General features: G+C 44.0%; 1 protein-coding gene across 1 annotated transcript in view; it reads left to right on the top strand.

The window, feature by feature from the left end:
- ddx10 (DEAD (Asp-Glu-Ala-Asp) box polypeptide 10) overlaps positions 1 to 27,367 on the top strand; it is a 98,832-nt gene that overhangs the window by 56,840 nt on the left and 14,625 nt on the right. The window contains exons 14-16 of the mRNA XM_072702005.1: positions 3,152 to 3,274; positions 4,059 to 4,223; positions 10,683 to 10,739. Coding sequence (XP_072558106.1) covers positions 3,152 to 3,274; positions 4,059 to 4,223; positions 10,683 to 10,739 — 345 coding nt within the window. The remainder of the gene's footprint in view (positions 1 to 3,151; positions 3,275 to 4,058; positions 4,224 to 10,682; positions 10,740 to 27,367) is intronic.

The following is a 27,367-nucleotide window of genomic DNA, read 5'->3' as shown; positions in this document are numbered from 1 at the left end:
AGGAGCAATTGGCTGATCTAGGAAGAGATTAGTCCATCACATGGTATATTGGTTTCAAAGTGCTTGGGTGCCTATTTAGAGACTAGGCAGCCCAATAAGGCTCTTAATGTCGTTTAATTCTGAGGACAGTGTCACAACAACACAGTATGCAGTATTTATGAGTTTCACCGTGTGCTGATTCAGCAGGCCGGGCCGCTCTAACTGATGTAATATTCAGAGGCCTTGTTTTATTACTGCCCAGGGGAGGGGGGGGGGGTCACACTCATCCTCTTTGTAAAATATGAGAGAAACTTCACCTCCAAGCTGAGGAGAATAACTTCTTCCGCAAGCTGAAGCCAGCGCAGATAACAGACTCCAGAGGAAGCCGCACGCTCAGCTTAAATGATTAATCGCAATTTTGAGCCGAGCGTCACGTAATGAACTCCCAGCGAGTATCGTGCCCCCCCCCCTTCCCCCCCGTGCATCAAAGAGGTGCAAAATATTTGCTTTGGGATCATCCTCTGTTGTAGCGCTTTCAGTCAGCAGACTAAATCGATCGCGGGCTGTAATTTAGCTTCCAGTGTGCATCTGCTTCTTTCATCACTTCCAACTGATATAAAATACAATTATCCTGCTCGCTTTGCTCAGAGCTCATCTCCGGCAGTGAGGTGTGCTGCGTCTCCGCCAGCATCGTGGGAAGGTTGAGGTGTGCTGCGTCTCCGGCAGCATCGTGGGAAGGTTGAGGTGTGCTGCGTCTCCACCAGCATCGTGGGAAGGTTGAGGTGTGCTGCGTCTCCGGCAGCATCGTGGGAAGGTTGAGGTGTGCTGTGTCTCCGCCAGCATCGTGGGAAGGTTGAGGTGTGCTGCGTCTCCGGCAGCATCGTGGGAAGGTTGAGGTGTGCTGCGTCTCCGGCAGCATCGTGGGAAGGTTGAGGTGTGCTGCGTCTCCGGCAGCATCGTGGGAAGGTTGAGGTGTGCTGTGTCTCCGCCAGCATCGTGGGAAGGTTGAGGTGTGCTGCGTCTCCGGCAGCATCGTGGGAAGGTTGAGGTGTGCTGCGTCTCCGGCAGCATCGTGGGAAGGTTGAGGTGTGCTGCGTCTCCGGCAGCATCGTGGGAAGGTTGAGGTGTGCTGTGTCTCCACCAGCATCGTGGGAAGGTTGAGGTGTGCTGTGTCTCCGCCAGCATCGTGGGAAGGTTGAGGTGTGCTGCGTCTCCGGCAGCATCGTGGGAAGGTTGAGGTGTGCTGCGTCTCCGGCAGCATCGTGGGAAGGTTGAGGTGTGCTGCGTCTCCGGCAGCATCGTGGGAAGGTTGAGGTGTGCTGTGTCTCCGACAGCATCGTGGGAAGGTTGAGGCTCTACAACTTTCAGTCTATCCCTAGAAATTACTAAAACTTAAACTGAAACAACAATATCTAAAAACTGAATAGAAATATATCTTTAAAAAGAAATCATGCTAAAAACGAACTAAAACGGAACTCAATTTCAGATGCAAATTGAAAATAATATAAAAATGAAATCTTCAATCAAAACTATAGCAACACTGCTACGCCCAGCATGGCTGGGCCAGGCTGTTGTCTGCCTGCTCTCTCTCAGGTCTGCTTCATTGCAGCTCGATGTCGCTCTCCCCCCCCCCCCCCAGTAATTCTCCAGACTAGTTAGGGCCCACCAGTCCGTGATTTCGTTTGGCCAGTTAGGAGCCATTGCTGGTTTCTGCTGTTTGCTACACAGCCTCCAGTGCATTTTGATGAAACATCTCCATGTTTTTTTCCACTCTTATGCGTTTGAAAAACAAAAGAATGTTAATTAAAAGGCAGACCTGATTAAGCACAAGAAAATATGCTGACTTCTGCTTTTAAGTTCTATTACAAGTTATAAGTTACAATCTCATTTGTCATCGAGCATTTTTCGCTTTTTGTAATCCCTTGCCGTGTTTGGAATGAATAACAGACAACATTTAAAAAGTCTTAAAAATAAACTGGCTGCTTTAGTTCTTTTTCCAGTTATTGATTTTTTTGGCTTCTGTTTTGTTTACTCCGTATTAACATTTAATGGATTTTTGATAGTTTTCGGGAGTCCTCTGCTGTGGTGTTTTAATGAGCAATAAATTGCTCTTTGTGACAAAAATTATGTATGGTAGAATAACCCTGGATTTGTAGCAGAAAAATTAAAAAATGGTAGTTCCTTTTAGTTAAGGCAGGCATTTATACTAATATGGAAAATTCTAAATACATTTAACATTAAAAGGCACTTCTTTAGAGAATTTGTGCTTAACTTTTGAAACGGTTATCTAACATTTCAGACCGTAATACAGTGAGCTGGCTGTGTGTGATGTGTAACGGGAAAATCTGGTATTATGAAGGTGCAGTTAATGTAAAGCATTACCTATATTTTTAATGACCAAGCTGCTTCCCCAAAGTTTAGGTCACCATACTTAAGTTTTCATTCTCGGTTTTTAAAATGGGATAGCGCCCATCTCTGAGCCGCCCAGGGTCGGGGTACACTGGGGGCAGGTCGTCACCACAGAGCCCCTCCACATGTACCCGTACAATCATGCAAACTCCACATACACACAGACACACCGCAAAAGTAGGATTCACACCCCCCCCCCCCCCCCCCCCCATGAGGCAGCATGAGGCAGCCCCTCTGAGCCTCTGAGTTCATAGCACAGTTCTGTTATAAAAAGATGTCATTGCCGGGGGATTGTTAAGGTACGATCCTCACCCTCCAGCTGACGATTGTCCTTCCGGCAGCCTTTCTAGTTTAAAATGCATGTCCCACTGCCCTAAAAATAAGCTCACTTTCCCGTTATGTAACTATACACCTAGGACTGGGGCCTTTGTGGGACAGGCTGTTCTGTGTTGCCAGTGTGCAGCTGCAGCATCTGAGTGAGGGAAACAAACTGCATTTCACAGGGGTTTGTCGTCATTCTTGGGCCTGGATGGGTGACTGTTTACGTTGCCTTTCCCAGCATCCCTGAATCTGGGGAACATTTAACTGAGAATATAACAGAAAACAATGGGCTAACAGGATGGATATATGGATGGATGGATGGATGGATGGATAGATAATATGATTGACATCATCAGTAATACACTTCAGTACAATATTTATACAATGTATCTGTTTTCAGTAAACTTTCAATAAATGCAATAATCTCTCTGCATTTTTTTAGGAACAGGAGGAAAAGACACCTACGAAGGATCCAGGAAAAGAGTCGAAGTTCAAAGAAGCCAAGAAAGTCCTAAAGAGAAAATTAAAAGTCAATACCAGGATAACCTTCACTGAAGACGGAGAGGTGTGCATTAGCATTTTAGCCTCAGTGCTAATTTGATTTGGAAATAAGTCCGATACAGGAGCATGTGCCAGATACGATAAGAAGTCAAGCCTCGTGTCCCTGGGGGGCTTGAGTGCAGGTTCTCATGTTGCTGATCTGATTTCCTGCTGAACGGGACTCTAAGCAGACATCAGAACGATCACCGAAGCCTTCTCATTGCCTTTTGCAGCGTTGTGTTTATGAAGCATCAATCCTACACCCTTGGCACTTATGTCACCATAAATCTTTCTGAACGCAAAAGATTATCTGTGAAACTGCATAATATCAATAGTAATTGGCTATATGCAACCGGTTGCCATGGTATCAGAGGAACAAACATGAATAACTGAACAAAAGCTTATTTTAGTTCAGCAGGGCAGTTTTTTCTACCTGCAGGCCAGCTGACAATAGAAATGCCTTCAGTCTGCTGAGTCCATTGCATTTATAGTCGCTTGCCTGTGTGCTGTGTTGGAATCCTGTATAGTTGGATTTGGGTTGCACAAGCCTTTTTGTCACTTAAATTCACAGATACCTGCAGTCATCTGAATCAGAATTGGCAATGGGCAGTACATGCTGCAGCAAGCACTGGGATGCAATTAAGAATTTTGTGCAGTCATTGGTACTTGGTCAAACCAAGAGATTGTCCTGAACTGATAGTGTCCCAAATATACTTACCACGAGAGCGTGGTCTGCGGATCGTTTTTGACCCGCGGTGAGTGACGGGAAGGCGAGCGTGTTAATTAAACTCCCGATGTTGCTGATCCAGACGGTGCAGCAGTGGCCCCCACTACAGAGGACGGCCGCGCCAGCTGGCTCGGATGACGAGGAGCCGTCCGGCATCAACATGGATAAGGCCCGCGAGAGACTGCGCGTGGAGGACCAGGAGTTCGACAAACAGGAGTACAGCCGCAAAGTGAAGGAGAAACACAGGGTAGGGCAACGGGGGGGGTCCTACAGTCACATCGCGTGGCGGGGGGGGGGGGCACTGCACTGCACTGCACGTTCCAAATAAAGTTTCAGGTTTGTAAACAAGGTCTGTTTAAGAAGAACAAGTCTTGGTGGCCAAGTGTACAAAGAGTCAGCTTCTACCAATCCTGACTGACAGGTAAAGAGTCATCTGAGCGAATTTCAGATTTATGCGTTTTTATCTCCCCTTTGGGAGGTACAGGGTGGAGCTGGGCAGAGATCAGTCCCTCCGGCCCCAGAATAAGCTGTCAAAATCAGGCTGCAGTCAGCTCCAGCTGTCCGAAAAGCTTCTCTCCCCAGGGCCCAAAATAAAGCAGCCTTTGCGAGTATCACAGGAATTTAAGCATGTTTTAGAGTTTTCCTGTTTTTCTCCAGTAACACTCAGATACCTTATTTGTCTGTAACTTTAAGTGGACCAACTTTTGTGCCAACTTTCGGGGTTCATTAGAACATGTGATGTAATCCGCACAAGCAGTCTACCAATAATTTATGTAATGTTTTACTGCTGATAGACCCTCAGGGTACGTTCTTGCTATCATCACAGAGGAGCAGTTTATTACTTTTGAATGATTGAAGAGGAGCCTCAGCCAGATGCAGCATTAAGGTGCTGCAAGTTGCTGAGGTCCACATTGAAATTGAGTTTTTTTCTTTTGTTTGTTTGGGGGAGGGGGGGGGGCGCGGCGCTGAGGGATGGTGGGAGGGGATCTCTCATTGCATCACCATGCAGTTATCACGCCCTACTGAGGCCACCACAAACCATATAAGCGTGTTTTTTTCTTTCTTTCTTAAACAAGAGTCCCAAAGATTTTTTGGCGTAATGACCAGAAGGTTCCATCAGATTCTGTGACAGATTCCGAATTGTCATTGAGTGCCGCACGAGGCATCAGTGTCACGTGAACGAATGACTGGGGAGAGGGCAGATGCTGAAATAGTCAATGAAATCTCGGTGTTACCCTTCAGCCTGTGAGTGTGTTTGTTCGTCATTAATGTTGTGGTCAAGCAAACCCAGTATCCCAGTTTTCTTGGACGGCATGTTTCTGTCTTTACTGTCCTGTCCTGAAAATGCTGGAAAATGCCGCAGGATGCTTCCAGTGGTGTTTTCCAGACCAGAAAATGTCTGAGGAATAAGATGTGGAAGATGTGTGTGTGTGGGGGGGGGGGAATCATTGAAATTCATCTAATTGTATCATTTTCATCATGCATTCGTGTGTGAAAGTCAATGTTTAATATATTAGGCTCTAACAAATACGAGCTGTGACCACCAGCCCTAATGGAAGTGCCAGGCGGTCATTGATATCACTCGTGGATGTAGTTGGCCCTTGGCGTGGGGCTCAGCTAATGTGAGACTTTTTCAGATGGACGGGTCCGGTAATGCTGATCTAATAAGGGCTGCTTAGTCAAGGACCAATGCAAATTCTGGCATGCGATGAAAAAGTTCCACAGTGTGCCAAATGTAATACCACCCTGTTTTGCATTGGGGCCTAGTGACCTCAGGCAAACACACAGAAGGGATGGAGCACCTCCATTTCAGCAGTGCCAGCCATTACCGTTTACATTCACATTTATGGCGTTTGGCAGACGCCCTTAGCCAAAGCAACTTACCAGCCTCTGCCGGATCTGCCTCGGCTTCGGTGGAATCTGCCACTACCACCTTGACTTAAAATCAAGCAGTAACGGATGCGCTATCCCACAATGCAGCGGTATCTGTCACATTTCATGCTAGTGCTTGATGAAGCCGTCGTTCTTTAAGATCTTGTGAAAATGAGCCAGCTGGCTTCTATGTCCCCTGACAGCAGAATTGCTGCGCATGGAAGGGAACTTGCATGTGTTTCTATGCGTGTATCTTGACGTCTCGTCCCATTTCCCACTGATGGAATTGAAAGCTCTCTGAAAACAATATAGCTGATTTTTTTTTTTTTTTTTTAAATGGCACTCTCAGCTGCTGCCTTTAACTAAAACGGATGGACTTGTGTGAGAATATGTGATTGTGATGAGGTGATAGCCGAATCCATTTCTGATTTTATGGTTAACTCAAGCAGTTATCTTGAGCGCCACCCAAGCCTGGGTCGACAAAGAATTCGCTATTGCTTGCAGGATGGACCAAAACACCAAACTGGGAAAATATTCACCATGGTACAAGCTTGCTCCAAGATGTCAACAAACACTGGGTCAAATGTACTGCCCGTTTTGCACGACTTTGTAATGAATGAAGATTGAGGTGCTGGGCCATTGACCACAATGTCTATCTAGCACTTGTCAACTATTTATCAGCAGTCCTGACAGACTTGTATACACTAGACAGACTTTTTTTTCCTTCATGTTGCAATTATGTTTGGAAAACATGGATCTATCTGGCAGCTCTGATGCCTGGCCCTTACGTGACTGGGTACATGTTAAGCTTTGCGTCCAGCAATCTACATGAACCAATGGTCAAATCCGTTTGGAGACTTCGAGAGCTACTTGGATCTCCTCGTTCCCTTTGAAAGCTGCCCGTCTTTCATGGGGTAGCAGTGCGGATTGCCAAGATCTTCACAGTATGCCAATAGTGCAGCAGGTCCTGAATGAACACGTGCTGAGACTGATAAAATACCATTTGATAGTTTTTCCACATAAGAACAAGCAATGTTTTTTGTAAATATTTTGTCTGATGTTCCAAGCAGAACTGTTTGTTTTGTTGATATTTTTTTTTAATCTTAGCTCTTTCTATATTAAAAATCTATTGATAACTTTATCAGGCTTACATACATTTGCGATTAATTAGCATGCAGTCAGATTAACTCATTTTGAGTATGTTGAATAATCGTAGAATAAAAATCACAGTCTTCATTTTGCAATGTTGAAGAGCCTGAGTAATGTTTAGTGGGGGGGGGGGGAAATTGCCAAAGTTACTTCAGATGCCATTTGAGGATGACGCCCGTTACACGGGTAGATCAGAGCCTGACATTTGATTTGCGGCAGAAGTAAGGAGGGTGGAGAAAGACCTTCCATCAGCGCTGACTTTCCAGAAAGGTTTCTGACAAACAGGTGCTGAAGATCAGCTTGGTGTGCTAAAAAAAAACCCTCATCCACAATCCTTGTCAGGCATTTGGAGATGGCTTCAGCGCAGCATGGAGAACTGACACAGATGGTCGTATTGCCCCAAAAAAAACCCCGCTTCTGCAAAAAAATCAAAGCTAGTTCTCCAGTGACTTATCTCCAGCAGTCACTTTCAGGAAGTCTACGTGTGGTGATGTTCTGAGACACGACAGTACGATTCTCGCCACCTTTCTGGTCTTTGTGATTTCGGGGAATTTGACTCCACTCCAAATCAACAGGAGAACTCCTTCCCACCGTGGTTTTTGGGGTGTAGCGAGGCAGCCGTCTGTCCGATCCCGTAGGCGGACCGGACTCCCGAAAGTATGAAGGCGCGGCCCTCATTGTTTACCATGTTTGTGCAGCTGGTGGACTAAGCAGAATCAAGATCGCAAAAAATGCTTTGATACCAAACGGTGTCTGTGCAGAGCTGGAGAGCGTTGATAAGCAAGCCGTCATCTCAAAGATGAAAGCTCCCACATAAATTAAGCTGGTTAAAAAAGAAAATTAGAGTAAATTAGAGTGAGAGACAGTGTCACTCGGAATCAGCTGATGAATATTCAGACAGACCAGTTGCTGCAAACAGGCTGACCTTAATTCCCAGGCTCATTACAAGGAAAAAAATGAGTATCGATATAAAAAAACACATCAAGACTTGAAATTAAGAAATGAATCTGACAGGTTTAGATAAAATTATTTTTAAATCTTGGATCACCATTTCTTTATAAATTTGGACATGCTCTGTTACATTGATTAACTAAAATGGAAAGTCAACAGGCTTTATTGCGTATTCAATCCAGAGAACTGCTTTTTCAAAAGCTTTCTTTTGAGCATGAGTACAAAACGAAGTAATAAATGATTTGCACTCACACCGTAAATTTCGGCAGGTATTAAGACACAATTAGTGCACCTTATGGATTATCTACAAGGTACTAAAGCTCTTGCATGCATGTAAATGCGTGTGCATACGTGTGCAGACTTGTCTCAAATCGAAAATCTTACTCCAGCCAGCTGACCGAAGCTGGCAACTCTGCGGCTGGCAATATGCCAACAATGGTGGCCCAACGCCGCACTGTGGGACCAGTGCCCCACCACACGGGCAGTTCGTTAGATCTGCGGGAAGAGGTACACAGCTGGCGCTGAGAGTGCACAGCTGATAAGATATTTTAGCAGTCTAGTCAAGCGGGAATGATTTATTTGGAAACGCACGCTTTTAATTGATTTTCCGAGATGAAGACTCACGAAACACAATTAAAACAGATTTAAAAGCCATTGTTTTTTTTTTTTGTCCACCGCAGTCTGCAGTTAAAAGTCATCTTCGATTAAAAGTAACTTGTGAAGAATGTAGCATACAGATAAGTATGTGCTCAAAGAAAATGTGCATTGCTGAAAGTTTGGCCAAACTCAGAAAAGCAACCAAACGTCGTGCTTTAATGGGGCTCATTTTTTCCATTAAATGTATTTAGAATCTAACCAACATTATTTTTTTTCCTTTAAGGCCAATAGGAGTCTCTTCTAATTAACTGTGCGTGTGTGCGTGCGTGTGCCAACCCTGCAATGGGTTGGTGGCCCATCCTGGGCTATTCCCTGGCTTGTGCCTGTAGCTTCCAGGCTGGGCTCCGGACCTGTGTGACCATGCAAAGGACAAGCGGGTATGGAAGATAAAAGCTCTGCGATTTAATTAAGGATCAATTTATAATCTTAGAGTTTCACAGAGAACTAAACTCAAGGGTTTGAATTGGGCAAATACTAGATGTACTAGAATACTAGAAATTTAATGAAATCCAGTGAGCTGTGTTGTCATCGATTACTGGGTTCAGCAGTGCGTCGAAGGTCACATAGAATAGAGCATTCTCCTGGACCGGAATTATAAATAAGGGTGTTTTATCAAATAAGCCGGCTGTATCTGGATCATATTATAGCACAGTAGGTCCGCTCTATAAGCATTCTGCTGTGACATCTGTTTGCCATGGATTCCTAGGAACTGAAGGACTGAATACATCTGTTTTATGTAATTTGATGCTTTGAGGTGATGCACTGACCTGCATACAGGTTATATAGTGAATGCTGTCATATACCGAAGGAATGACCTGCATACCGTTCACATAGTGAACGCCTTCCAGTACTTGCATATAGGTCATATAGAAAATGCCATCATATACCGAAGAAATGACCAGCATACAGGTCATATAGCGAATGGCGTCATACTCCTAAGAAATGACTTGCGTATAAGTCATTTTGCTAATGCGCTGAGTGGTTCAGCGGGCTAAGTCTTTGTGTCTGATCGGAAGGTCCTTGGCAGAATAGTCACATGTCCCCAGATCCGTGAGCATGTCCCCCGACCCTGTGCTGTGATCCTCAAGCTATGGAGAGCAAGATGGGATAGAAGAATTCCAGTGTGCCTCTTCTCATACTTGTGCAAATTGCAAATAAAGATTTGTCTCGTACCTCTTTACCCATCACACATCTACACTTTGTTCTGGGACCCATGTGGGATGGAGGATGATGCTGCTTTAGGAAATGCCGCTTCAAGCCCTCTCTCTGGATGCCAGCATACTGATCGCTACCACGGCTTTGGTCCCCCAAAACCCCTCCTCTCCTCAACACCCCCAGCTTTGCCTGTTTGACCCCTGCAGAAACGTAAGGGCTTCCTAAACGTCTTGAGGGGGATGGACCTTGGCATTCAGCCCAATGAAATGAAAATGAAAGATGGCTGCCGGCCCATGACATTGCCGCTGCTTTCTGACGGATACAACATGTCTGTCCAAAGCCAGGCTGGATCAGCTCGTCAGCTAAGGGCTCTCCTGGCTTTCTGCGGTGCAGGGGGGGACACTGTCTTGAGTGCCCCCTCATTATTATGCTATCGCTGGCCACCGCGATCCCCTGTTAGCGTCATTAGCGGGGGTCTGTCCTCCCCCATCCAACACTTAGCTCCATTCCCCCTCGTTCCTTGCTGCAGTGCTACAGCAATGGAGTCTGGTCTGATTTGCCTTCTCTCTTCTCTAAATTCCCTCTCCTGCCAAAACTGGCCTTGTCCTCTCATTCCGTGGTTTATGTACAGTCCACACATCCCATTTCTTCTCCTTGCTTACAGTTAACACCTTGGTGGGTTCGCCTCTTGTCGTTTCCGGAGCCTGGTGGGTCCCCCACCCACCGGTGGCCAATCACATGATTTAAAGCTTTCATGGCGTCCAATCACAGCCCTGCCTGGGACCAGAGCATATAGTGAATGCTGTGCATGTGTTGCCTTCAGTTAGACCTTGCAAAGGGTATAGAATTATTACTGTCAAAATTACTAATTAAGATTTATTCTCTCTCTCCCTCCCTCCCTCCCTCCCTCCCCACTTCCCAGGCAAAAAGGCTGAAGGAGAGGGCTGCCAGGCAGGAAGCCAGCAAAAAACAAAAAGAGGTAGGTGTGATCTTCACTCTGTCTCTCCAAACAGCTCGACACGTGTTACGGGAACATTCTGCATTATGCAAAACCAGCCTTTTCAGTTATGAGTTTGCGCCCTGTTTGCTTTGTGCCAGAAAGCAGACATTTCTTTATTATTTACCTTATAACTGATATTTAATACTTTCCACCCCTCCCCAACAATAAATTGCCGTTAATTATGGAATCCGATGAATTGCATAATTAGCGCAATAGCCGCGGTTAGCATGTGAGCCATGCATGTGCTGTTCACATTGTGCTTCTCTGTCACCATGACAGACCAACACCCACTGCAGTTGACACATACCTGCACTATACGGTTGGAGTGCACAAAGTAGGCCAGTTAGTGTCAGTTAGTGCCGGGGTGACTGTGCACGCAGACAGTCTGTGTCTGTCACATTCTCTCTGCCGATTTTTCGTATTCAAATCCGCTTCTTTTTATGGCGCCCTGATACTTTTCGGTGCAACTAATACTCAAGCTGGTAACGGTGCACAAGTTTGACTCCCCTGGTTTTAATTGCGTGTAAGTTCTGTGACGCTGTCAGCAAGGCAGCCGAATCCGAAAGCTGCTTTCCTATTGATTTTAAGTCAAGAATTGAATATAGAAGACAATGCCTACAAGCCTGCATCATACCGGATGCCCTCCCCTACTTCTGCGGCTCTTTGTTCAGTGAACAAACACGATACATTCTAATGTTAAACATTGTCCACTGAGCACTGAAGCACTGAAACGAGCCATTTCTGTAGGGTCCAAGCGGCTGGTACGTTTGCTGCTTTCCTGCCTGGGAGTCGAACAGAAATCCAAGATGTACCGGTGCTCAGTGCTTTATAACAGCCTGACTACGTTTAGAGGCACAGAAAGTCCCCCTTTCCAGCTGCTGCCATTCGGTGAGCTGTACTAAAATTTAGGCGACACCGATCTGCAGAAGTAAACAAATACTTGCTTGTTTTCAAGCTGACAAATCTGGGTTGGGAAATGGCTGAGTAGCTACGGCGGGGATTGTGTCTGGAGCTGCCTGGTGAGGTGTAAGGAGACAGCTGTCTGGACAAGGCGGAGCCATGCCACTCCGATCTGATCCAGTGTGCCGCACGTGCCGCTCCCTCAAAGTTAATGTTGACTGGGATTTGCATTGCAAATATAGCTGCTAGCTGTGTCCCTCTTCAGGGAATCGGTAAATGGACGTTCTATTATTATTTTTACCTTTTCCTCTGAAGTGCTTCCTCTGCGTAACTATATCTCGTAATATTTATTGTAAAGGCAGTATTGAGTACAAAGCATCGGCTGAAGAAATTGGTCTGGAATGGCTTGTAAATTGCCTTAACACTAGCTGTCTTTTCACTCAGTTCTCAGAAGTAGAGTAATTCTACAGTAAAAAAAAAAAAAAACGAAACCACCGCAACTCAGATTTATTTATCTTACTGGCCATAACCTTCTTCACTATGCTGTCTGTAAGTTTCTTAAGAGTGAATGGAAATATTTATCTGGTTATGCGCCTGTGTCTTGTGGGGGGGGAGTCACTTGTAAATACTGTGGGCCACAAAATAAACCTTGACATTGCAAATTTAAACAGTGAGAATAGATTTTGGGAGGCAAATTTCATATAAGATTAAAATAAGTTGGCTTCCCAGAAACAGACGTTTTTTCTTATGAATAAGAATATTTTCGTGCCCTTTCCGGACATTAAAATGCCCTTGTTGCTTCACAGTCTTGGCTTTTCTCTGGGGTGTGACTCGACATGACACGTGTCTAACTGAATATTAAAACTAAACAATATGTTAGCTTCTTGTCTATATTATTTTACACAGGTCCCCTAAAATGTTAAGTGTACTTTAAAATGGAAGTGTACTTTCTGCTGCAAGTATTGACACAAGATGGCTGTTATTTCTTCATCTTGTGTTTATTTTTTTATTGGTCATGTAGGGATTATAGTAGCTATGAGTTTGGGGCCTGACTGACGCTATCGTGTAGTTAAATAGTATCTCTCCTTCATGATTTTGTTCTTCCACACAGTTCATTTGATCTGTATGTAAATAAATTTGGAAACAAAGTAACTAAAACCTTAGAGGACATTCTGATTTTACCTTGGACCCCACTCAAAAAAAAAAGTAACATGAGAGTTACACCGCGGCTCATCGGAATCAAAGATCGAAAGAAAAAGCACCTTGCCCCCCTATATCTACTGCTCCCTCATATGCGGAGAGTGCCTTTCTAATGGGCAATGCCCTTCCCTGCCTTCCTGTCCACCTCTACTGCTCGTCATCAACGGGGCATCCTCACGCCACATTAAAGTGGGATGAGCCTTTTGAACTTGAACCGCCGAGATCTGGCTGTGGTTTATTATAAGGATGCCAATAAAAGGCAACTCCAGCACCCTCCACCGCACACGCGACCTTCAGAGTTATGTCCTTGCACTTTCTTACAAGATATTGCTTCCCTGAAAGTAATTGCAGTTTCGGACTTACGGTAGAAAGCGTCCACACTGTTTAGGAGACTCCATGTTGTAAGAAGACCAAGAAACTATACGTGTAGCTGTCACAGATGGCTCCAAAAATATCGCCTGCGGTCTGGTATTAATCAGCTGTTAGCTGGAGATAAAGGGCCCTGGAACAGAAAGACTAATTGGTTGAAGGTTTATTAGATTGCTGAAGGGATTCCTTTAATGCCCATGTTTTAAAGCGGTTTCTTCGCTGCAGAATCTATATTCTGATTTGTAGTAAAAGGCCCAATTAAAGGGAGAATGATTTTAATGGCTTTGGAAGACGCACAATATCACATGAAATATTACCACTTCTAGCAGTAGCTTTTATGTATGTTTGTTGAATTTATGACATTTCTGGTGCTTCATTATTACCAAATAGATCTAATAGTGTTGTGTGCATATACAGTGAGTTTGACGACGAATGTATACCTAATATGATTATTATTGATAGGAAATATAATTTTTTGTTTTTCAATAAAGCAGATTTATTCCGATTTATCTTAGACTTCTATTGATTGTCGTTAAGAATATCAGGGTTTGAGGTTGCAGGTATTTGGTGCATGGTGTCAGCCATGTTCTGCATGAAGGTACCATCCAACCATCAAGACTCTCCCTGAAAATATCGAGGCTCTAGGATTGAAGTCATCTAAGCGTCCACATTGCCGTATTGTAATCTTATTTTGTGCACTGCTGTGCTTTGGGTGAAGACGAGACTATTCATAAATCATAACATGCAGTTTTGCCTCAGCCAATCAAACGAGATGGGTTGGAGGGCCGGGGGGTGGCCGGGGTGGGGGGTATTTTTTCACCCTTAGAATAACTATAGCCAGTTTCATACATATTTTCCCACTCTTCCCACGTTTGAGGTCAGTCCCCTACGGTAGCATTAAAACTCCTGAATATTTCAGCATTAATATCTGATTGTTGCAATATCATCAAAACAGCCCCCAAGTAACAGTCCCCAAGAGCTACTTATGAGTGTTTTCATATTCATTTCATTCCCAAGTTAGTGTCTCATTGTTAAAGAAGCTTATTGAATTTTTCAAGCTATATTTGAGGTATTTTGTTTGCCTTTATTTTCTGAATCACTACTGTAATTTTTCGGTACAACATCGCTACAACAGCCTGGCTCTGTCAAAATGTTGCATTTTGCTAAGATACTGAAAAGTATTTAATATCTCATAATAATGCATGCAGATTGATGTCTCATTAATCATCGCTGTTCAAAAGTCCTTGTTTCTGTATCTAGGAAACATCTTAATATTTTGATTTTATATAAATAAAACAATGTGAGGCTTTGATGTCAGAAAAGATAATGCATTTGGAATAATGGTCAGTGGCTATGCTGCTTTACACAGAGATGTCTATACTGATACACAGCGCTCACAGTCTTGGGATGCTTGTTTAATTCAGTAAAAATGTTTCACATTTATTGGTTTCATAACAAAAGTTTGACAAGCAATGTTTCACATATCTGCACGGACATTTTATTTTTATTAAATGTTATAGTTTTTTGACAGACCCATTTAGTTCTGTTCTTGCCATTTTGCTATTACTGGGTGCTAAAGGGACTTTAAACACAAATGTTTGGTGTTTTATGTTACTGCTGAGGTGTTACTAATTAAAAAGCACCCAATGAGACTGCTTGGCAATGAACTTTTTAACTCAGAACGCCTCTTTTAGAAATATAATTTGGGTTTCAATTTGATACTTGAAATGAATGTTTTATTTAAAACTACTGGTTGTTTCTAATGTGATATATATTTTTTGCAAACAAATGAATAAAGTAATGATTTTTTGTTATGAAACTGATAAATTTACAATATTTTTACTGAATTAAGCAAGCATCCCAAGCCTTTTTGTGAGCGCTGTACCAATATCTCTGTTTACATACCTGGGTGGCTAAGAGATTGTATTCAGTTGATGGCGTTTTTCAGGAATGAATGGTCTGCTAGTAGCTCTGCCTGTGCATCTGTTACCTCGGCCCGTGGGGAAGGAGTTGTAGAGTTAAGTTGTCCAGAATTCACCAGTGCTCTATGCAACTCTTGTTGGTTGCTAAGGCAACGGCAACTCGGAATAGCAGGCAAAGAGTAAATACCCACTGTCATTAGGTGCCTTTCTAAACCCGCCTCATTATTTCGGCTGTTATGAGCAATGAGACGAGATCGTGAAAACGGCAGCCAGCGTGTGAGCGAGCCGCTCGCTCGGCGAAGCCGGCTCTCGGTGGGAGGGGTCTCCGTATGCGCAGGGCCTTGAAGTGGCATGAAAACAGAGGTGTGATGGGCGCCGGTGTTTCTAAGTTGAGAGCCGGAGTTGAGTTGTGGAGGCTGCGCCTCTGATTTCCGTCGCCTTTGCATAAAGAGCTTCCCTGGTTACTCTGTCCTCAGGGCATGGTGCTCTTTGGGATCACCGAATAATGGCTGCAGGAATAATTATCAAAACAAAGAAAACCGTTCTGGGGGAGGGGTTCTTTACCACTTTTTCTGTAGCAATAATATTTATTGCAGCAAATGCAAATTTTCTAAGTGATTATAAAGTCAAGAATGGATTCATTTATTTAGCGGTGCTTCCAGTCTATTAACTTGCACGTAACGTGTTTTGTTCAGAATTTGGCTGAACCGATAGCCTGTTCGTCTGCTACCTCGCGATACCATTTGAACGGGAGCTCTGTTTAAAGATAATTAAACCCCAATGAAAGCAAATTTACTTTATGATTTGAATGAAAATTCTGGCAGCGCCTCAGAATTGCCTAAATGAGCCCAGTGGCCTAGAAAGATTGAGTTTTGACTTGATGAAGGTGCCGTTGGCGCGGCGGATTTCTTTGCTTATTTTTTTGCCTGCTCCAGTTATCTCTCAGCACTGTGAAAATCGACGTTGGCTGAATAATTGTCGTGTGACCAAGATGTTTTAACGTGACGTGAAGGTGTTACTTCCAGTTTCCTTGGGGTCTTAGCTGCATACCGATATGTTTCTATCCAGATGTTTGTAGTTTGCCATCATGTCCCCCCCTTTACTTAGGAGACAATGTCCTTTGCTGGGGTTCTGGGGGTCGGTAAATACAGGTTAATCATCTGATCAATGGTGACACTCGTCTGAGGTCACTCCTATTCCCAAGCCCAACCACAGGGTCCAGCTAAGATATCGGATCTGCTTTTGTCTGGTGTTGGTGACATCGTGTTTGTGGTGCCATTTCGCTCTCTGTTGTCCCCCTCCCTAAGCTGCTGTTACAGCGGTTGGAACCCCCCCCCCCCCCCCCCCCCCCAAAGCCCCCACTACCTTGTGTTGCGCTCCGCTGGGGGCTGGCTGGCTCTCACCATATATTCCGTACAGCAAAGCCCTTTAAACAGTCGCATGGTCGCATCAGTTTCGTTTTTCTCTCTACTTCTCCTGTTCTGAAGAACCGTTTTTCATTCTTATACCCAAAGCAGCTTAACCCCATTTCTAAAATTCTCCTTCCCCAAAAACGCTTCAGTGTATCACATGCGGTTCTTTCTCTGCTATGAAGACTTTGCTTTCTACCGCTGCATTTTATTTGCACATTATTTAACTTGCTCAACGGCCCAATGGTGACATCACTCTTCCGACCCTGGGCTTTGCTCCTTCTGATCACAGCCACAGCGCCCTAAACCGATGAACCATATACAGCCCCCTACCATCGCAGAGTCGGGTAATTCAGGTCCAGAGAGTATAAGTCCAGACCAAGATTTTATTTCAACCAGCCAGATCAATATAAAGAGTCATAGTCACTTGGTTGTGTTCACTCAGCTGGTTAGTTGGAACAAAATTTTGGTCTGGATTATTACACTCTAGACCTGAACTACCCACCTCTGCTATTATGTGTTGTCCTTGCCTCTTTGTGGGCATTGTATAGCAGAGCACCTTAGCCTAACATTAAGAAATCACCACGGTTGAAATAAGGACAAATACAACTGACTTGCAATACCTTTCTGGTCCACACTCTCCTGCGAATTCCTGATTTTGGATTATGATGTTACTTATGATGTCACAGCGGGCCTCCAAGTAACATCTTTGTTACGGCCTGTTCTTTAGCTTTTAATGCTAGCAAGAGAGTTTGATAGCCAAGCGTCATTCACTCCATTATAATTTAATGGGCCTCTTGCTTTATTTAGAGTTCGTTATTAGTGTTGAGGGCAGAAAACTTTCCCATTCATGACGTAACACTGTTCCTAAGCAGTGTGCGAAATTACTTCCCGCTCAAAGTATTTTCTCTTAACCCATGAACTTTTGTAGCATTTGAATTCTCCTGCTTTTAGTTGTCACAGCAAACCGCAGAATTGGCTGCTTCGAACTGGAGCGTTCAGCTCTTTTAGGGGAATATTGGGGAAATGTCCTGCAGTCGTTTCAAATGTGAAGAATCGCAAATCAATTGTGAAGGAATTCTGTTGTAGATGCAGAGACGCTTGTGTATTTGTGGTACAGATCCATCCAGCGTGATATGTATTCTTTATCTTAAATCAGTTGGTCTGCAGGTTACTACCATATCAGAAAAAGGTTACCATTTCACATTCTCGCAGCGGCTTTTTGACCATGCGCTGTGTTGCTCCTGTGAGCGGTTCGGCCGAGGATGCCGCCGTCTGTCTGTGTGTGTGCTGGCACGGGTCCCGGTGTCATGTGCTCTGTCCCCATCGTCTGACAGCATCATCCTGAGCCCCGTCTCCTTAAAACTCATCCCCCGACCTGTGGTGAATCCAGAAAGCATCTCACGAGTGTATTTTGAGAATTATTGATTTAATTCTTCACTTCTTCTCTTCCCAATATAAATGTGTATGAGAATTTCATCGAGAGAATACGTTCCAGAAATGCAGATCTGCTTTTTTTGTGATGTCAGTCGTCTTTGTCCTGTTTTCTTTTTGTTGTTCTCAGCTTTCTTTTTGTTTAATACTTTTTTTGGCCGTGAAAGTGACAATAGCAGGAGACATTAGTTATGCTGACCACTCAGTCGATAATAATAATTGATACTTCATTGATCCCCAGGAGTTAATTCTCTTTACACCTCCCCCAGCCTGCTCGCCCTAGATGAGAGCAAGCTGGCGGCGAAGGTCAGCCACCCGTAGCAGCCCCCAGGGAGCGGGTTAAGGGCCTTGCTCAGGGAGACACAGGGGGGGCCGAGGCCAGCCTCAGACCAGCGACTTTCTGACCACAGGCGCAGAGGCTTAGCCCACTGAGCCACACGCTGCCTCCAGTCCAGGGAGCTGCAGGGTTTATCTAATCCAGGAAGAGACAATGTAACTGCTGAGCATTTTTGCTGAGACACGCCACATGGTGGGGCTGTGTTTATGGTCGCGGTGAACAAATGGGGGGTGGGGGGTGTGGAGGTGTCCGAGATTTGAATGCGTGGAGATGAAAAGAGTTTCTGCTGCTGAGAATGAAGCTGCGGGTCAGGATGAACTTAAAATAAAAAGCAGTATTTCACTCGTGATGGACGGAAACTCGTAAATCGCCGTAATCCGGCGTCCGTCCTCCTCTCCTTGGCTGACCTTCATCTTCATTGCGCATTCAGACCCAGCTTGGTGCCTCCGCAGAAGATCCTTCTGCAGACCCTGCATGGAAGCGTCTGAGCTGGGCTGAGGGCGATGCGTAACTCACCGTGGATAGGCAAACGGCATCCCGCAAAAACCCACAATCAAGCTTACTGATGCTCTTAATAGCAATATACAGTGCTCACAGTCTTGGGATGCTTACTTAATTTAGTAAAACTATTTATTGGTTTCATAACTAAAATAGTTACACTTTACCTGAACAGCTGTCATCTGTAATGCACTATTGATACCTGAATAATGGTCGTTATAAAACTTAATGAAATATTACAGTCATAAGGCATTATAGTGTTAATTATATTACTTCATAAGCTTCAGTGTAGCTCTCATCTATCATGCACTATAAATACAAATAATACAGATTACAAATAATATATACATTAGAAACAACTAGTAGTTTTAAATAAAACACTAAATAAAATTGTGAATAATACATTTCAAAACTATATTTCTATATTTAACTATAACTATATTTATATTTCTAAAAGAGCCATTTGAGTTAAAAAGTCCATTGATGAGCAGTCTCATTGGGTGCTTTTAATTAGTAACCTTTGCAATAACATAAAACACCAAACATTTGTGTTTAGTATCTCTATGGGAGCCAATGAGTACAACTGCAATTAAGAGCAAAATGGCAAAAACAGAACTGAATGAGTCAGTCAAAAACATTGACACTTAAATATGAAATGTCTGTGCATAAGATATGTGCAGATATGTTAAGCATTGCTTTCCAATGGACTTTTGCTATGAAACCAATAAATTTGAAAGGCAAACTTCAAAAGTTATTTCCCCAGAATGGAAGGAGTAAATTTAGTGAAGCGTGTTCCAGTGCGTGTTTAAAGCGTGTTCCAGTGCCTTTGTATGTTCTAATGCACGTATGTAGCTTCTTGCTTGTTCGTCACAGTTCTGCGTGATATTCAGATGGTGGTAATCTACAGGAAAATCGAGAACATGGAAAATATGTGCGATGTATACAGGCCAGCTGCAGAGTGCGCTTACAACTGAAACGGCACCACAATCGTCCACAACGTTCTACTCTCATTTCCGCATATATAGGAGAATTCCAGATATGGAGAGGAATGGAGCTTTGATTGGAGAGAACGTCATCTGGGAAGGTCTGGCAGATTAGTGACAAAAGATTCAAAGGATTTGGACTGTAAGCGTTGGCTCTGTTGTGGATATGAAGCGTCCAAGAGCGGCAAAGGCTTGTTTGCATGGCTGACTTTGAGTATTTAGGCCGCCGTCGTTAGGCAGGTAGAGTCTCGCGACTAAGGAAGCGCGGATGTTCACATTCACCCAGGGAGCACGGTGTTGGAATAAATGGCCTTTTTAACCTGAAAGTTGTCTGCTCAAGTCCCAGAAAGGGTCACGGGGTCCCCTCGAGTCAGATACCTGAATTGCTACAGTAAAATGTCCATCTCTATGCAATAAATTGTTTTTTCCCCCCCAAGTTAGGGGAAATTATCTCTGAAGTGACAATTATTATAATGAAACCATCACTATGTACCATAAGGATCAAAGCTTTCGATGCCTAATGGCGTTTGGGGTGGTTTTGTAAAGATTGTCGGACACACTTTGCAGGGATTTGTCTCGCGGCTGTAAATTCCATTAGAGGTGATGGCGGACAGAGCCGGCAGCGGGGCAGTTTGGAGCAGCTCGTAACGTCACAAATAATGGCAGCTTGTCAGGTGGTTAGAAGAGCACAAAAAGCAACGACGGTCCGACTTTCGGCCGCCACACCTGCCGCGCGTCCCAGCGCGTCGTCCTTGGGCGGCGTGTCAGTCTGCTCCATCATTTTCTTTTCTAAATGCCTCACAAGGACCACTTGCGTCACGCTGCTTTTTATATACGACCCTTATGCGGGTTATTTTGCGAAACACTGCTTGCCTTCAGTCGGGTGCCTCAAGTACCTTACTCAAGGGTACGTTTGCAGTGCTGCTTTTCGAATTAAGGTCCCTGCGTCTCTGAGGGTGGCTTCCGTAGACTGATCCCATGAGTAACCTTATCCAGCTTGTACTATTTGTAAGAACATTCTGGGTAATGACACTGAACTCTTGGGCATACTGAAAATTAAATAAATGGGCACATTCTAAGGAGATTTATAGCTGACTGCTGCAGAATCATTTGTAAGATGTTCAGAAATATTGCATTCCCTCTATCTCTAATACTGCATCTATTGCACTGAGAAATACAGTATGTTTGCAACCATGTTGCTAATAGATATTCACAAAACAACTGTGGAGGAAGAAATATGGCCAAAACCTTTTTTTTTCTTTTTTATAAAGCTTGAGCATAACAAAAATAACAGGAAGTCATTTCTTTGTAATAGATTTTATTTTTGATGTCATAATTTTGAATTCTACTTTTATTGTAAAAAGTTCATCTTAATTGACTTGGTAAATCTGTTTCCTGTTCGTAGAGATCAAGCACTTTTTTAAAAAAAATGGGGGGGACCCTTTGATAAAAGTCCATTAAGCGCCCCCATGTCTGTGTGCATGTGTGTAAGGCTGCTGCAGTGAGTGAGGGAGGGAGTTTGTGAAATACATCCTCATCTTGCAAAAAAAAAAAAAAAAGCCTTGCTTACTCAGCTGAAAACGGCCACGTGGCTTTCTGGTCGTCTGCCTGGGGGGCCTTTAATGTGTTCGCTTGTGTCAGGCTGTATGGATTCAGCCCCTTCCCTGTAAGCCGGGTCCGTCTAAAGTCAGCAGTCGCAGCCTTATGAGGCAGTAAACACACCACATCGGGGTGACTCTGTCAGGCCTTCTGGGCAAACTTCCTGCGGTGGGGTGCTGTATACCAAACTGAGGTGGAATGAATAGATTTGATAAATACATACATCTTTGGGTGACAGATACAGCCATTTGTAGTGTTTGCGCCTGTCCAGGCCAGGATTAGAGGTTGGAAGATGAATGAATGCTTGGAGACCCACTGCATTAAGCGGCAGGTCACTGTAGGCTTCATTTCAGAAATGTTTGTTTTTAAGCTAAATGAGAAACTAAGTGCAGTATATTAGAACTTAATCCTTGACAGTTCAGGATCTTTCCAGCTGAACCCACCGAGTTACAGCACGATTCTCTGTGACTCCGTAAGGTTTCTTTGAGAGAGATGGCAGAACTGAAGGCAATTTTGCAGTTTATTTTCTGAGATTCAGCTGCCTGCAGGAAAAAAAAATGGGCAAAGCTGAGCCGCCCTGAATTGTGTGATCTTGTGTAACACAGATACATTTGGTATCTAGTTTCTACTCTTCGGTCCTGGCAAACCCCCCCCCCCCCCTCCCACACACACCACGATGCAGCACTACGTTTGAGGGAAATTTGTAATTACTGGGAGCAATTTATTTTTCATACATAATTATTCAGTGGGTCTGGCTTTAAATCCCGCATGATGAAACCTTTACAGTGATACAATACATTGTTTTAATTAAAATATTGATGTGTTTAATTGGTCCCCAGGTGCCGGTTCATAATTCAGTGAATTCTTCCACTAAGGTGTTTATAGAATAATAAAGGTAACATTGCATGTGGTGTAGTGAATACTTACATATACACAGTGGACGCCTAAATTCTCGTGTAAGAAAGACAAATATACATGTGAATACCGCATAACTGAATGCTGGGAATTTCTGCATAAATTTTTGGCCTCCTTTCAGTCAGAAGTGCAGTGTTTGCCCAGTGTACACCCCGTACCTATGGAAATCTGCCCTCCACTACTTCAGTGATTTGTATGGGATTATTATGTTCTGTGCCCCCAGGAAAATGATTCTTAAGGAGAATAAAGGATCGTGAACCGTAATGGAAAAAGCCAGGTGCGGTCAGCCTCGATAGCCCGAGTGTTACATCTACCTGAGCTTCAGATATTAACGGCACATTCTAGCAGAGGCTTGTCTTTGACCCAGTGAACCGGGACAGCGAGCGGAGCAGACTGGTAGCATGAGGTTCTGTGTGACAGTCTCAGGAATGTCATCCTGGCATGAAGATTGGCATGGCGGGGGAAGGTGACACGGGATAAATTACTGACAAGAAGAGCAAATGAGGCGAGGGGGAGTTGGGCACCCCCACCGATGGCTCCATTTTAGTTTTGAGCGAGAGGGGCCGCTGTAAAGAAACACCAGATACGTCAATGTGAAGCCGACCATCGATTCCCAGGGTGGGGGCGCAACTTCCTGGGTCCGCCAGCAGCATTTGTGACAGCTTCATTGTGCCTGACATGTTTCTCGATGATGTCATTTTATTAATGGACAGTGATGTTTTTATTTCTGGCTTCAGGCCAAACAGTATATTAAATCAGCATTGAATTTCCTTCCTGTATGCAACCATGTAAGTAGCGATGAAGGTGAACTTATATAGTTGATATTCAGAATCAATTCTTTAACATGCATGCAAAGTGTTTTTACTCTTAGCATGCTTGTTCATGTGGATAGTGATGCAGAATGGGCAGAGGTGCAGGCATGCACTAAGCCAGTAGTCAAATAACTTTGTAGATACCCACAAAACAAGAAATATCAGTGCAGTAAATATTTTCCCAGTTAAACAGAAGTTAAAGCAGTAAGTGTAAATGACACATTCTTATATAAAAAAAAACAAGTAACAGGTAAAAATAGATAGCACCAGGGAATCTTTGGTTGTTTTTTAAATTACACAATGTGGTTTAAAAATACTAGACTCTGCAATGCCAACAAAGCTAAAGACAATCATTTGCCAATAATTATAAAGACAAAAGTTTGATTTTAAAGTTAATCTGTGTAGTTAATTCACTGTAAACAAAATTCTATCTATTGTCAGCCTGAAAATCATTTTTGGCACGTACAAATTTTTGATAACTGCTTATCTAGCATGCATAATGGATCTTTGACTCGCATCCAGTGATAATACAGATGTCCCGTTTAAGAGGGACGTTACATCACCAGTAAATGGAATAAAATGATTTATTCCTATGACTGACCTATAACAAGTGTGTTACCTTTTTTAAAAAAAAAAGTTTTTGAGTTTTTTTTATTATATACTGACTTTCTTAATTTGGTCAAGAAGGAGATTATTCTTTTAAAGCAGAACGGTCTGTCGCATTTCATATGAGACGTTGGCGCAGTTGAAGGTGACCCTTGTATTCCTCATAGTCTGACTTCTGTATAAATATTCCCTGAAAAACACTTCACCATAAATAAAGGAGACATTGAGCTGCTCACTCCAATGAAAAGAGAAATAAATTATCAACTCCTGTCAAGATCAGTTGTATTTGATGACGTAATCCTTACAAATGAGATGAGGCCTAGTCCTATCATTTTTTTGTTGTTATTTTTTTGCTGTCCTTTTTGAAAGAGTCCATCGGTTTTCTAAGAAGGCACATGCATTTTGAGATTAATTTGAACATTTGAACCCTTAGACCTTGGTGCAAAGACCATTTATGGATGAGGCACTGTTAAACACTGCTTCAGGACGCACTGGCTTTACTGACTGTCATAGGGGAGACTTGCTCTGTTGGTATTCAGTATCTGTCTGACGGAAAGCCGTTACTTTAATTCAGTGGGTGTAACTGCCAGTCAAGGAAGATCATTAACCCCCCCCATGGATTTTAGTATTAGTCATTTGATATCAGATCCATCATTCCAGCTTCTCCCCATGCGATCACTAATGTGTGGCCCCGTACCATCTATGTGGACATTTGCTCCATCTATATAATTTCGCTGTGAAACACAAATCTGCTTCTGTTTGCTTTGAAAGCTGCCTGTCGCAATCACACATTATCTGGCATCCTTGACTAGAAATTGATTTTTTTTAGTAAGCAGGGCAATGTCGGCGTGGGTACAGCGTGGGTACGGCGTGGGTACGGCGCGGGTACGGCGCGGGTATCAGTTGGCAGTACGGCTCGGTTCTTGGTGGCAGTGGAAAAGCACCGTAAAATTTTGCGGGATCTCTTTTGTTTTAGAAGGATAAACTGGTACTAGCAATCATTGTTGAGTAACCCGCTTTCAAATATTAACTAGCCAGTGTGAGTTTAGGAATTTGTCATGAACGACTTATTACAAATTCTTGGTGCAAGCCAGTGTTGGTCACACCATAATGGGATAATGCACTTTGAATTCTGATGGCAGATACATTTTCATATTCATTTAGTGCTGATTTATTACAGTCACGTTAACTCAGCGTTGTTGATCACTGTGTAGTCTGGCACAGTGTTTCCCAACCCGGTCCTCTGAGACCCACAGTCAGTCCATGTTTTTGCTCCCTCCAAGCTCCCTACCAGACAGTCCATGTTTTTTCTCCCACTGGGCTGCAGGTAAGTCATGCAAAAAGCTGTCACAAGGAGCTGGGAGGAAGCAAAAATGTGGACTGACTGTGGGTTCCCAAGGACCAGATTGGGAAATACTGGACTCTAGAGGGTTATTTAATTGCCTAGGGGCATCGGAACCAGGGGTAACATGTACCCCAAGTATTTAATTTGGCTTCATTACCCCCCCCCCCCCCCCATGCATTTAAATGATTGAGTCATGTATCCCCAATATCAGACTCTCTGATATGCCCTTGTACCTAAAATGTACCTAAACAAGCTCCATGTCCCATTGAAAATGCAGGCTGCAGGTACGACTGGCCATCCAGAAAAGGCGATTTATAAGGCTCCTTAACACAGTGCCCAAAGAGAGTATCCTGGCATTTCCCATCACAGGTAACAGTGGGAGGTGTCTGGGGCTCCAAGATGGGCCCTGACATGCAGAAGAAGCTCAGTAACGATCGTGGGCTGGTCCGCCATTTCCGGGCCCTTGTTCTGGGCCTGCTCACTGCCATCAGAGCCCGGTTCAGCTCGTTCAGCTGGTGCTCTTAACCCATCTCCCGAAGAAAGCGCACTGCTCCCTTCACAATCTGCTTTAATAGCTGATTGTGGCTCCACTACCTTCTCACATTGTACCATGTACACCCATAAAAGCAGCTCTGCTCTGAAGCAGGAGAACGCATCACTGGTGCTGCCCACAGGATGCTAGGATTTCTCGAACTTACCGTAACATCGCATGCTGTGGAGCAGTCGCGCAGTTTTTTTTTTTTTTTTCCTAATCATACTTCTCAACGTTTGCGAGCATCGCTATGAATATCCTTAGACTCTCTGAGAGTGAGAGGTGAGGTGCAGCTCCACGGCGGTGTGCCGGGTGGCACCCAAACGCGTGGGATCCCCGATCTGCGCGGGTGGCGCCCAAACGCGCGGGCTCCCCGATCTGCGCGGGTGGCGCCCAAACGCGCGGGCTCCCCGATCTGCGCGGGTGGCGCCCAAACGCGCGGGCTCCCCGATCTGCGCGGGTGGCGCCCAAACGCGTGGGCTCCCCGATCTGCTTGGGTGGACAGGGGCGGCTTGATTCCGGCAAAGCAGCAACGCCTCAACGTTGTTCCCCGAATTGGGTTCCAAGCACGTGTGGGTCTTCGCCCCCAAGGGGGGGCTGTTAATGCGCCAAAGGTAGTATGGGAACCACACTGCCCTCCCCGTTCATTTGGCACCAGGCTGCAATTCCTGCCGTTTTTCAGATGAGTCTGAACAACACTCAGAGGTTTTTTCTTTCTCCTTACATGGGAGTTTTTGGTTCCTCTCCTCCGTTGTCAGCTTTCTTTCATTTCTTTCTTCCCTTTTCCCTGTTTTTGTATTACTCTGTCTTAATTATGTACTGTACCACAACACACCCATGTAAAGTACTTTTGGGTGACTTGTGAAAGGCGCTAAATAAAAATGAACTGAATTGAATAAATTGACTTTTTAGGGACAGGTTGGGTCGTGCCACTTCTTATCAGTGTTCCTTGTCGTGCTGCATTCTCTCAGGCTGTCACCACATCCAGGACAGAAGGAAACGCTCCTTATTTGAGGACGTCTTCCTAAGCCTGTTCCTAGATAGCCGCCCATGCCTCAGCATGACACCCTCTCTGCAGGAGGTTGTGGACCTGAGCCGAACTGCTCCTATGACCATTAGCCTCTTGACGTCAATAAGCTGGCCTCATTTGATGAGGTCATCAGAAAGAGACAGAAGAGCGATGAATTCTATATAGCGCTGTGCATTCAAAGCAACTGAAGAACTGTCTCTTCTGTAATACGCCTTTATAATAGTGATTGTTAAAATCCTTTTAGTCATTTAACCATTGAAAGCCTTTAAAAATTATAAATAGTCTTTTGCTCAGTCTAAGCAGATCTGGTATTTGAATGATCTTTACTGCAAAATATTGATCAGCAGTTCTTAAGGCTTTAATTAGAAAAGAATATATTGTCCTTGAAGGTTTTTTTTCCTCTCTAATGGCCGCTTGCACTTAGCACAACAGTCTGCCTGGAGTTTTCCTTTTTTGTGGTGCACACACCTCTTTTTTGGAAGACTGCCTTTCAATAGACATAGCGGTAGCTCGTCTTGTTATACTCCGATGCTTTTAAAGCTTTAAATGTCGTGCTGTGAGTGTTAATGGTGTTCTTTAGCCATCGGAATTTAAATCTTCGGTATAATGTAGGCGATAGAACTGCTTACTGCAGCAAGTATTAATCCTCAGATTGACAATGAACCATCTGAAGGCCTTTGCCAAGAGGTGGACAGGCCATTGTTCTGTAATTAAGT

This window comes from Paramormyrops kingsleyae, chromosome 18, assembly GCF_048594095.1.
Source record: "Paramormyrops kingsleyae isolate MSU_618 chromosome 18, PKINGS_0.4, whole genome shotgun sequence".
Classification (NCBI taxonomy): domain Eukaryota; kingdom Metazoa; phylum Chordata; class Actinopteri; order Osteoglossiformes; family Mormyridae; genus Paramormyrops; species Paramormyrops kingsleyae.
Note: the sequence above shows the minus strand (reverse complement) of the source record. Positions and strands in the feature narration are given on the sequence as shown.